The sequence below is a fragment of the Suncus etruscus genome, chromosome 3 (assembly GCF_024139225.1).
Source record: "Suncus etruscus isolate mSunEtr1 chromosome 3, mSunEtr1.pri.cur, whole genome shotgun sequence".
Lineage (NCBI taxonomy): Eukaryota > Metazoa > Chordata > Mammalia > Eulipotyphla > Soricidae > Suncus > Suncus etruscus.
This window is the reverse complement of record NC_064850.1, coordinates 131,985,006-131,998,705: the sequence shown is the minus strand read 5'-3', so window position 1 is coordinate 131,998,705 and position 13,700 is coordinate 131,985,006. Positions and strand designations below refer to the sequence as shown.

The 13,700-nt window shown below is 35.3% G+C and overlaps 1 protein-coding gene across 1 annotated transcript in view; it reads left to right on the top strand.

Annotated features, from left to right (window-relative positions):
- L3MBTL4 (L3MBTL histone methyl-lysine binding protein 4) overlaps window positions 1-13,700 on the top strand; it is a 330,693-nt gene that overhangs the window by 13,844 nt on the left and 303,149 nt on the right. The window contains exons 2-3 of the mRNA XM_049770889.1: window positions 10,924-11,028; window positions 12,823-12,958. Coding sequence (XP_049626846.1) covers window positions 10,924-11,028; window positions 12,823-12,958 — 241 coding nt within the window. The remainder of the gene's footprint in view (window positions 1-10,923; window positions 11,029-12,822; window positions 12,959-13,700) is intronic.

The window sequence follows — 13,700 nt, the reverse complement described above, 5'->3', positions numbered from 1 at the left end:
CATTTTAACAGATAAAACAAATCTGATTTAACAGATAATCAGAAAATAAATGAGAAAAGGCATGTCACTTCTCACTAAATACTGCCTTTTCTATTGTTTATGTGATTTTTTTTTCATTTGAAACTTATCGAAGAATACTATTACTGTTTTAGTTATCCAGTACACATTGCAAATGTAACACTGCAGAATTTTCACTTGATAAGCCATTTTGAAATGGTGAGGGTGATAATGAAAATTAGACTGTCCAGTCTGATAATATTGCTATTATCTTGGTTTCATTTTTTATAAGATGGTACAGATTGCTCAATGTCATGTTGTTTCTTATTCATTCTTGGTTTTGTTTCTTTCAGTTGTGATAAAACCTGAAAGTGTTCTCAGTCCCTACAGTTAACAGTCTTTGCAATATTATTCATATGAGAGTATTGTGGCAGGAATCAGGAATGGATTATAAGATCTTGAGGACAACAGAGTCTTAAGATTTATTAAGCATCCCTGCACTGTCTGGGGAGATTCAAATTCATGATACTGAACCCCAAGTGAATGACATTACAGATCCCTTCCTATGTCTTAATTGAACTATTTGACAGACCCAAAGGAGATACCAAAGTTAACATTACTTTTAACTCTGTTACTTCAAACAGAAAAAAGCATCTGCTTGTAATGTTGGACTTTGTAAACATGATCTCTAGCTGCAGTTTCTTATTCAGTTCTCTCAAGAGAACTGAAACTTATGGAAACTCACTGGACCTGGCTGGATTAGGCCCAGCCTTTTCAGGTCAGTGTAAGACTCTGCAGCTTCTTCCTACTGTACTCCTCCCCTTGGCTTTCTTATTAATGCTGTGTGAACATATGTACATGCAGTCATTTTTAAGTTAATCAAAAAGTTTCAAAATAATGATAAGCAGATAGTGATACAGAACATGTTAAGTATGATCTACTGGAAAACAGAGTGAATGTGATAAGAAGACTTGGATTAATAATAAACACACATGGCATTTGTTTTTGTAGAAATAAAATATTCCTGAAAAATCATTCATTATTGCCATTTTATCTGTAAGCTTTGCCATCATTTAAATTTTTCCTGATAGCTTCTAAATATAAAAAGAAATTTAAATGATAAATTGTGAGTCAGTTCCTCAAGATTTTGAGGATATTTTATGTTTATTAAAAATGCGCACAGATAAGTGTATTGTTCAACATATGGTTCCCATGCACAGTGAAATACAATGCAGATGCATAAAAGAAAGGGCAGTTGCTGGCACAGTGCATGGAATATTTCAGGGAAGCCTAGACATTTAAAAAGCTGTTTCAAAACTTAGAAGGTTATGTAATCCCTTTTGTATTAGAAATAAGAAGTTTATCAAAACATACATTATATTTGCAAAAAGAAACCCAGGAAGGATAAAACATAAAATAGCAGGTTCATTACTTAGAGAAGATAGAGTGGAGATAGGGTGGGTAGCATTTGGAAAGAAAGATTTCTTTGCATATTTTTTGCATCACTTTTTGAAGGTGGTGTCAATATTCTGTGTATTAAAATAGAAATAAAAATTGAAAGCAAGTGGCACAAATTAATTTAGCTATATTTCAAATGAATATCATAATAACACTGAAAAAAGATAATTAAGAATATATCCATGGGGCCGGGCGGTGGCGCTCGAGGTAAGGTGCCTGCCTTACTTGCGCTAGCCTAGGAGACGGACCGCGGTTCGATCCCCCGGCGTCCCATATGGTCCCCCAAGCCAGGAGCGACTTCTGAGCGCATAGCCAGGAGTAACCCCTGAGCGTCACCGGGTGTGGCCCAAAAACCAAAAAAAAAAAAAAAAAAAAAAAAAAAAGAAAATATCCAATTTTGAGTCTGCAGGCGCATTGGGAGCTCCTGGGGCTTCTGTGTCCTTGTCCACTGTAGCCAGGGGTGTTTTCCCATCGACTGAGTAGGATGTCAGACTTCAGAGCTGGGGATCTAGAGAGTGGCTTCTGCTTCCAGGATGCTATTCTTGAACTGGGCCTGTGAAACCTGTTTATCTAATCCCCTTCCTTCAATCAGTTGTCTCCTCAATTCTAAACTGGATACCCAACTACCTAGAAATTCTGGAGCTGGACACTAACAAGGTTATCCATTTTATGTTATCCTATATCTCTTCATCATGAAGAAGCATAGCATGACTGGCATATAGCAAATACATAATAAATACCTGTGAGGCTGTTGAAGTGTGTTTCCAGTTGCTCATTATGAAGACAAACTAGAAGATTTTTGCATTGCTGCTTCGAGTTCTTTTAGTACCAGGAAGAGTACCTGGCACAAAAATACAACTTGATAGTTAAAGGGTAAAGAAAAGAAAACTGGTTTTTATACACCCTGTATATTATTTATAAGCAATACAGGACCCAGAGTGTTTGGATTTTGGAAATCACTGGTCTGATAAAATGTTTCTCACTTTCCTGCATGAGGCAGCCAAGGAAACTAAAGTGAACATAATTACTTTAGGGCCACAACACAGTAGTAAAAACCACACTACAAGCGTAGCAATGGGGAAACAACATAGGACAACACCATGCTAGAGAATGAAGATGGCAGTTCTGACAACCCAAAAAGTGTCACCATCTAGTTAGCCCCTCAGATAAGGAGTCTAGAGTAGAAATATGGAGGATGTTCAGAGAACTCAAAGAGCATAGATTCAGCTGAACAGACAACAAAGCTAGAGATCAGAAAACTCCAAACTGAAATAACAGTACTGAAAAACTCGGTAGGTGAAATGAAAACCTCAATTGAAAGCTTCTATAGCAGAGTAATAGCAGATGAGGACAGAAGCAGTGAGCTGGAAAATGAGATGCAGAACAACTCCATATAGCATATTTCAGGTTTGAAGACATTGGAAAAGAACCTTAAAGCAAATGATCAGACAATGGAAAAATTACTCAAAGTCTGTGAAAAGATGAAAATAGAAGTCTTTGATAAACTCATCAAAAACAACATGAGAATCATTGGCATCCCAGAGACCCAGAAAGATAATTCCCAGGAAGTATCAACAGTCAAGGGCATCATTACAGAAAAATTCCCAGAGCTAAAGACTGCAAGCAATTGAATCTTGCATGTTCCAACTAAAAGAGACCCAAAGAAAAGCACCCCAAGCTACATCCTAGTCACAATGATAAATCCTACAGATAGGGATAGAATACTGAAAGCAGCAAGATAAAAAAAAGGGAAATTACATTCAAAGGAGCAAACCTGTCACAAGAAACCCTCAAGGCCAGAAGATGGTGGTGGTATATAGTGGCAAAACTCAGTGAAATTAATGCTTTACCCAGGACAGTGGTGGGCAACCTTTTTTTCAACTGAGCCAAATTTTGCCAAAACCATGATTGAAATTTATTTTGAGAGCCACATTTTTAAAACCTAAAATACATAGGATGGTACACTGTTTTTAGTTTCAGTTAGTTTTTGTTGAGACTATTCTGCATGTAAGTATCCACATAGGTCGGGAGGATACAATAACACAACTAATAAAACAAAAACTTTAGACGATATTATTTATCGATAATGTTAAATTTCATAAAATGTGCCTTACAATGTAGAGAAAATTACATCCTGACAATGACTGACAAAGTCACAAACACTAATGTGAACATTGCCCTTGGTTCTGATCAGAGCTGTGTGGAGCTGGCCGCCGGGGCTGCACACAGGGCGCGCACTGACAGAGGCTAGGAGCAGGGTCCTGACTGACTCCTGGAGCGGCTGCTCAGCACACAGAAGAACCACATTCAAAAATGGAAAGAGCCGCCCGCATGTGGCTGGTGAGCCATGGCTTGCCGACCACTACTAGCCTAGGATACTGCAACCAGCCAGATTCGCTTTCAGGTTTGAAGAAAGTATACATAGCTTCATACATAAACAGCAGCTCAGAAACTTTACAGACTCAAAACCAGTCTTAAAAGAAAAACTGAAAGGTCTACTTTAAGACAAGACAGACCAACAGACACAACGAACTTCTACACAAAGATGGCAATTATCTATCAATACCAATGGGCCAAATGCACCAGTTAAGAGACACAAGAGTAGCAAAATGGATAAAAAAAGATGAATCCAAAATTCTGCTGCCTAAAAGAAACACATCTGAATAGTCAGAACAAACACATTCAAAATCAAAGTTGAAAGCACACATCAGGAAGGAAGAAGTGGCCTACATAATGACACAGCATATAAAATTAGAAAACGATTAATCAATTGAACCCAAAATAAGCAGGCAGGAGGAAATAACAAAGCTTACAGCAGAAATTAATGAAGTGGGAACCCAAAAACACACTCTGAAAGATCAACGAAAGCAAACGTTGGTCTTTTGAAAAATGAACAATGTTGATAAACCGCTAGCAAAACTCACAAAAGGGACAGATAGATACTTAATAGAAATGAGAAATTTGTATTAGATTAGAAATTAAAAGGGGGAGATCACTACAGAGCATACAGAGATTCAAAGGGTAATCAGATAGATCTTAAAGGAAAGACTTCTCATTTTTTCTCATTAAGTATTATGTTTGTCATGGATTTGTAGTAAATGGCTTTCACTTTATTTAGGACAATTCCTTCAGTTCCCTTATTATTTTAAGTATTTATCAGAATTTGGTGCTGGACCTTGTCACATGCTTTTTATGCATCTGTTGCTATGATCATATGATTTTTTATTTTTTATTTATTATATGGCATATAATTTTGATTGATTTGTATATGTTAAACCGTCTTGCACCTCTGGAATAAATACTACTTGGTCATGGTGTATGACCTTTTTGATGAGTTGTTTGATTCTTTTTGCTAGTATTTTGTTGAGTATTTTTGCATCTGGATTTATCAAGGATACCAGCCTATAATTCTCTTTTGGTGGTATATCTTGTCTGATTTTGGTATATGGGTGATAGTTAGAGTTTTTACCTTTGTACTCTACTTATGGATGGCAGAATAATAGGGAAAGACAGAAATTTGTGAGAAGAGGTAAAATACAAAATAGATGGAAAAAAAGCATTTCAATTAGATTGTATATGCACTGATTATGTTTTGTTATATATAAATATATGAATTTATTCACCTATCTGTGCAAATATTAACATGCATATGTTTGAATAATTTAAGTTGTGGTATATTTAAGAAATTGGGCAACACAATGAATGTGGGATCAAAATTGGCATCAAAAATAAGGTGAATGAGAAGCATCAGGTATGACATCAATGAAAGGACCAATCATCACCATATTGTACGCTGGAAGAAAAATGCTAAACCTGAGTCTTAGCATTAGACAAATAAAATAGATAACTTTATGTATTTTAAAAATGGATGAAGATATAAATAGATGTAGGGAAATAATCCAATAACATCCAGAACCACTCATAATAAAAACTGCAACAAGATGGAAGTGGAAGGAATCATCCTCAGTACAGTCACAGCCATTTACCATAAGCTCATGGCAAACATTATACTTGATAGAGAAAAACTAAAAACCTTTCCTCAAAGATCTCGCACAAGACAAGTTTACCCTCTCTCACCACTCCTATTAAATACAGTACTGGAAGTGCTTGCTATAACATTTAGGCAAGAAAAAGATCCAGATAAGAAAGGAACAAGTTGGGGGCTGGAGAGATAGCACAGCAGTAGGGCGTTTGCCTTGCACACAGCCGAATCAGGACAAATGGTGGTTCAAATCCTGGCATTCCATAAGGTCCCCCGTGCTTGCCAGGAGCAATTTCTGAATGCAGAGCCAGGAGTAACTGCTGAGCACCACCAGGTGTGACCCAAAAGCAAAACAAACGAAAAAAGAGGAAGAAGTCAAGCTCTCATTCTTAGCAGATGACATGATAATATTGTTTAGAAAATCCTAAAGATTCTACCAAAAGTCTTCTAAAAGCAATAGATTTGTATAGTAAAGTTGCAGCATTCAAAATTAATATGCAAAATCTATCTAAACAATTAGTGAAAGAGGAGAACTATATGTTAATAAAACAATCACATTCATAGCTGTGCCTCAGAAAATCAAGTACCTCATAGTCAACTGAAGAGGTGAAAGATCTATCTATACAAAGAAAACTATAAAATACTGCTTCAAGAAATGAAAGAGGACACAAGGAAATGGAGATATATAACCTGCTCATTGATTGCAAGGATCCATGAAACATCATTAAATGACAATGAATTAATCAATTGGTAATACTTCCCAAAGTATCATACAGATTTATTGCAATCCCTATAAGAATACCCATGGCATTTTACAAAGAAGTGGTTCAAATACCCTTGAACTTCATTTGAAATGATACACATTCACAAATGGCTAAAGTAATTCTTGGGGGAAAAAATATGGAAGGAGTCATTTTCCTGAATTTTAAGTTTATTTTACTGAAACCATTGTGATTTACAAAATCCTTCATAGTGGGGTTTCATACTTGCAATGAATCATGGCCAATCCCACCACGAGTGTCAACCTCCCACAGCAATGATCCCTGAGTACACAGAATGGAGTAAACCGAATGGAATATCAATTAAAGGAATAGTGTACATGTTAAGCATGTTCATAACTGAAGTATTATATGAGAATATTCCTGTTCTTATGGCAGACAGACTGCTCATATGGAAAATATTTAGTATATGTGTATGCACATGTGAACATTGTGCATATTTCTGTATCTTTATACAAAGAGAGACGTGAAAGCAATCACAAATTATGGTTAGGTAAATGTTAGCAATAACTACAACTAGATTAAGATTATATTTTGTTATTATTGAGTTCATGCATAATTTTTCAGTTTTGGCGCTGTACATACTAGCTTTATGCTCACAGATCATTTCTGTCAGTACTTTGGGGACCATTATGGGTACCAGATTTTGAACCTGAATTGACTACATCTAAGGTAAAGTGTCTTACTTACCCTTTAACTTCTCAAATCCTTGAATTTTTATTTACATTTTAAGTATTTTTATGTGCCTAAACCAGACATTCTCAGGGTTTACTCCTGACTCTAATCAGGAGTTGTTTCTGGCATTGCTCAGGGGAACAGATGCCATGCCAGGGATTGATCTGGGTAAATTGAATGCAAGCCAAGCAATTTAGCTACTATCCTAGCTCTCTAATCCTAAATTTTAATTAATTTGAAAATTTTCTTTTTGTTATTTTGGTTTTGTTTTTGGGCCACACACGGCAGTGCTCAGGGGTTACTCCTGGCTGTCTGCTCAGAAATAGCTCCTGGCAGGCACTGGGGACCACATGGGACACCGGGATTCGAACCAACTACCTTTGGTCCTGGATCAGCTGCTTGTAAGGCAAACGCCGCTGTGCTATCTCTCTGGGCCAATATTTTGAAAATTTTCCAAAAGAAAAATCTCCACTCTAAAAATAACAATATCTAATCACCAATATATAGCAATAAAAGCGTAATTAAAACCAGCTCTAGATCTAATATAACTAGACTCAATAATATTCCCTTAGTATACATGTGATTTAGAAAAAATTGGCAATTATAAGTCTGCTTGCAATTCTGTTTAAAAAGAATAATAATTAAACAAGATCATGTGAATCAAATTCAATTTTAGGGAAATAATAATAGAAAGGTAAAAATTAAAAGTTTATGAATAAAAGCATATAAAATTACACCAAATAAAAAGATAGATACATATAACTAAGCATTTTGAATTCTGTGTGAAATTTTTCCAATCATATTGAACTAACAAAAATTATTTAAGGAAGAGGAAATGAGATTTTTAACTAGAAAGCTCAAGATGTTAAAGATGTATCCACATAGGCTCAGTGTAAACAAATAAAAAATGTGTTGTCAGAAAATGCTTTAATAAAGAGAATAAAAAGCTTAAAAACTAAACCAGAAATGTACAGAAATATGTAACGGAGATAATTTTGTAATTCTATAAAATGTAAGCAGGATTTTTATACTATGCATTTTATTGAATAATTTGTATCCTATTCCAAAATAATATTTCTGCTTCATATTATAGAAATTCAATTCTAATGTATTATGAATATTCTTCAAAGAGTGGATCGAACATTCCTGAAACTCATTTGAAACAATAAACACACCCATGATTAGTGAGAGAAACCCTTGGAAAAAGGAATATGGGAGGCATCACTTTTCCCAACTTTATATTGTATTACAAAGCTATAGTCATTAAAATATTTAACAATGATATTGGAATAAAGTGCAATAGACTTTACTCTTAGAAAATCTTCCCCAGACATGCAATCAATTAATCTTTGATAAAGGAGTAAGAAACACAAAATGGAGCAAGGAAAGCCTCTTCTACAAGTGGTGTTTGGGCAACTGGTCAGCTGCTTGCAAGAGTGAACTCAGATCTCTATCTAATACCATGTACAAAGGTCAAATCTAAATGGATTAAGGACCTGGTTATTAGACCTGAAACCATAAGGTTTATTGACAACACATAGGTAAAACACTCCATGACATCCAGACTAAAGGCATCTTCAAGGAAGAAACAGCACTTTCCAAACAAGTCAAAGCAGAGATAAACAGATGAAACTATATTAAACAGAAGCTTCTGCACCTCAAAGGAAATAGTGCATAGGATACAAAAGCCAACCATAGAATGGTAGAAACTATTGACCTGTCAGAGAAGGGGCTAATATCTAAGATATACAAGGTACTGACAGAACTTAACAAGAAAAAATATCTAATCCCATCAAAACTTGGTAAGAAGAAATGAACAGACACTTCCTCAAAGAAGAAATACAAATGGCCAAAAGACACATGAAATATGGTTCCACATCACAAATTATTAAGGTGATGCAAATAAAAACAATGATGAGGTACCATCTCATACCACAGAGACTGGCACACATCACAAAGAACAAGAATAATCATTCCTAGCTGGGATTTGGGGGAAAAGGACTCTCATTCACTTCTGGTGGAAATGCAATCTAATCCAGCATTTATGGAAAACAATATGGAGATTCCTCAAAAAACTGGAAATTAAGCTCTCAGATGATCCAGCTATACCACACATAGGGATATACCCTAGGAACACAGAAATACAATTAAAAAGTCCCTCCTCACACCTAGATACATAGCAGTACTATTTAAAATAGCCAGACTTTGGACACAACCAAGATGCCCTTCAACAGATGAATGGCTAAAGAAACTGTGGTACATATACACAATGGAATATTATGCAGACTTCAGAAGAGATGAAGTCATGAAATTTTCTTATACATGAATGGACATGGAAACTATTATGCTGAGTGAAATAAGTCAGAGGGAGAGAGATAGACATAGAATAGTCTTACTTGGTTTTAAGAAAAATAAAAGACATTATTGTAATAATGTCCAGTAATGAGGGCTGGAAGAACCAGCTCACAAAATGAAGCTTACCTCAAAGATGGGTGAGTGCAGTTAGAGAAATAATGCACTGACACCTACCATGACAATGGTAGTGAGTGAGAGGAAAAGAGTTTCTGTCTCGAATACAGGCAAGGGTGTGGAAGGAGGAAGATGAGGAGCATTGGTGGTGGAACTGTTACACTGGTGAAGATGCATGCTCTTTTTGTGACTCAAACCCAATTACAATCATGTTTGTAATCATGTGTTTAAATATATTATTAAAAACAAACAACAAAAAAAAGAATATAGGAGTGTGTGTAAGGTTACTGTAAGGCATTCCATGAGCTTGATGTACAAACTGTAAGAAAATAATTGATATTTGTAAGCAAATTTATAACAATTTAAAGTTATCATAAAAATGTATAGATTAGGACTGAACCTGAACTGACTACAAGCAAGGTAAAGCATCTTACTCACTCTGTTAACTCTCAAGTTTCTGCATGTTTTCTTTACATTTAAAGTATTTTTTAATGTGTTCAAACCAGTGATTCTCAAGGATTACTCCTGAATAATTATCATTATTATTATGTATTTTCATATATAATATATTATTATATTATTCTATTAAGCTAAGGATTTTCTTCCAATACTAAAGTGGTTATTCAAATTAGTAAGCAAAAATAGGTATAGAGACTAATGGAAATCCACAGCATAATCATACAGAAAATGTTTTTAAAGCACAATGAAATGAACAAACTTCATCTTGAATAGCCAGAACATATGTACCCTTTATTTAGGCTATTTGATGAGCTTCCAATTGTGAACATACATTATAGTATGATAAGTACTCTTTTTTTATTTAAACACCTTAATTACATACATGATTGTGTTTGGGTTTCAGTCATGTAAAGAACACCACCCATCACCAGTGCAACATTCCCATCACCAATGTCCCAAGTCTCCCTCCTCCCCACCCGACCCCCACCTGTACTCTAAACAGGCTCTCCATTTCCCTCATACATTCTCATTATTAGGACAGTTCAAAATGTAGTTATTTCTCTAACTAAACTCATCACTCTTTGTGGTGAGCTTCCTGAGGTGAGCTGGAACTTCCAGCTCTTTTCTCTTTTGTGTCTGAAAATTATTATTGCAAGAATGTCTTTCATTTTTCTTTTTTTTTTTTTTTTCTTTTTTTGGTTTTTGGGCCACACCCGGTAATGCTCAGGGGTTACTCCTGGCTATGCGCTCAGAAGTCGCTCCTGGCTTGGGGGACCATATGGGACACCGGGGGAATCGAACCGCGGTCCGTCCGAGGCTAGCGCAGGCAAGGCAGGCACCTTACCTTTAGCGCCACCGCCCGGCCCCGTCTTTCATTTTTCTTAAAACCCATAGATGAGTGAGACCATTCTGCGTTTTTCTCTCTCTCTCTCTGACTTATTTCACTCAGCATAATAGATTCTGTGTACATCCATGTATAGGAAAATTTCATGACTTCATTTCTCCTGACAGCTGCATAATATTCCATGATAAGTACTCTTAAGAGTTATAATATCAAATTGTGAATGTGCATAGTTGATAATGTTAAATCATGGAATTTCATAGGACCAGTCATTTCCAGAAGATGAGAACCATTTTCAAATTGGAATGAGATTAGAAGGCATCGACCCTCGACATCCATCTGTGTTTTGTGTGCTTTCTGTGGTTGAGGTAAGAGTTAGAGTTTCTTGGGCTAATTGTGCAATGACAGAAAGTAGTTTTCTAGAGTAACACATTTGAATTTTTCTTTTCTTTTTTTTTGTTTCTGTAAATTATGTATTCATTTATTCAGTGATGACTGAAATGTTTTATTATTTATTTTTTAATTTTTTGTTTGCGGGGCCACACTCAGTTATGTTAAGGGGATACACCTTGCTCCAGGCTTGGGGGACGGACCATATAGGATGCTGAGGTCGAACCTAGGTTTGTCCATTTTTTTAAATTTATTTAAAGACAATGTATCATATAGTTGATATAACTGATCATAATGCATTTGTTTCAGGCTGACAGAAAGTAAATTTATTAAGAAATAGAAAGAGAATAGAGAATTAAAAATATTGTCAAAAAAGAAGGGGAGAGAATTTATTAGCAGTTATATTTGTGAAAATTGTTGTATCATCATTAAAGTCATTAATACAATAGCCAAAGGTTTAGTATGCATTCTTTTTTTTTTCTTTAGAGATGGGAGATACACAGAAAAAGAGAGAAAGAAAAGAAAGAGAATGAAAGAGAGAAAGAAAGGAAGAGAGAGAAAGATGTGTGTTTGTGGCAGTTGTTGTTTGTGTAGGCACAGCAAAACATGGACGAAATTGGAAAGAAAGACCTTTGGCCTAAAAAACAGGAGATATTACCCCTGAAGTATTTTGGCATAAGACTAACTCAAGGTTCCAGGAATACTCAGTTGTCCATCCTCCTAGTCATTCTCATTGGTCAGCTCTTCAGCCTCACAGTTGTTGTTGTCAGGTTTATGTAGTTATAGATCCTGTTCAATTTCTGTGTCGAAGAACAGGTGGTGTGTAGTGTCTGCTGGTTTCGTCTCACCATCAGTTAGCATTGCAGAGAGTCCTGCCCTACAATCAGACTATTGCTGTTGCCTGGTTGTCAGGGTAATATAAGAACTGTCTTTGGAGTAAATCAGTGCTATGGTGGTAGTGGGGCCTTCCTTGGTAGAATTTATGTTCCTGGTGCTGGTGTGGGAAATCATGTTTGTTTCTGTAGGTGGTATCCTTGGTTCAGGGGTCAATGGTCAATGTTCAATCCATTGGAGTCTAAGCCAGGTCATTATACCATCCACTGTACATTTTATTCAAGTTTTAGCTAAACTAATGAGCAATACATGTGAAAACATCTAGTGATGTGAATTCACTTCTTATACATGCATTTTATGATAAATACACTGTGATAAGCTGTTGATGAAAATTAGGGAATTTATTTTATAGTTTATTAAATGCAGTTTAAAAATAAAATTTATATAATGAAATGTTAAAAGTTATCAAAACATAATTAATTGTAACTATTAAAGTTAATGTAGTTTTCTAGCATGTTTAAGTTCCCATTTTTCAGGACTCTTGATTTTTTCTTTATTGATACTGGATGCTCACAAAGATTTGAGTTTTAGTTGAAAGAAGGCAATGCAGCTTTTGGGTTCACTCTGTACTTTCTATACAATGTCTTGGGATATGAATCTAGTTCAGACAGGAGATAGTATTTATGAAAGGAATATTTGATAGATATTGAAACTTCAGATTAACCCCAGATTCCCTGGAAAGGCACAAAGAAGATTTTTTACAGGAAAAATAGCTGCATACTTGACATATCTGTTTTAATAAGATTTTTTCATTTATTATTATTTTTCTGATATAGATTTTGAAGGAAGGTTTGATTCATAACATTGGTGGCATTGGTAAAATCTTGATTTTAAATATACAATACTCAGTGAGTGATTGCAAATATTCTATTTTTCAGGTGTGTGGTTATCGGCTAAGACTTCATTTTGATGGTTATTTAAGCCGCTACGATTTTTGGACCAATGCAGGTTCCCCTGACATTCATCCTATAGGGTGGTGTGAAAAGACCAAACATGAGCTGCACATTCCTAAGGGTAAGCTACTTTGGAAGGAGAGTTTGGTTTAGCAACATTTTTTGCAATACTAATGAGAGAACTTAGTGTGAATTTATTTATTTATCTATTTATTCATTTATTTATTTATTTATTTATTTATTTATTTATTTATTTATTTATTTATTTATTGGTTTTGGGGATTACTCCTGGCTATGTGCTCAGAAATCGCTCCTGGCTTGGGGACCATGTGGGACGCCAAAAATCAAATGTAGGTCCATCTTGGGTCAGACCAGTGCAAGGCAAATGCCCTACTACTGTGCTATTGCTCTAGCTCCATGTGTGTGAATTGATTTTTTTTTAATTTTTTATTTTTAATTATGAGAACAAATATGCAAAGAAAGAGGACAAGGTAAAGTTACAGTGGAAGGACAATCACCCATAACACAATTCTCAAAAGAAGTCCCCTTGCTGATATCTTAACTTTGAACTTTCAGCCAAAGAACATTAAGATAAATAAAACAGAATCCATGTACAATTACTTTGTCCCTCAAGTTCCCAGATTGTAATACATTATAATATTTCTTAACAGCACACAAGGCAATCTAAAGCCATAAAACTTACTTAACTCCTTAAACATTAGAGGCATAGTATTTTTTACTTTTCCATGTACATGCATATTAGCTTAAGTTAACCTCAAATTTTAAGTGTTTTTTTTTTTTTAAGGATTAGAGTCAAAGGAGCATAGTAAAAATGGTGTTAGGATGGCAATTGTTGTTTGCGT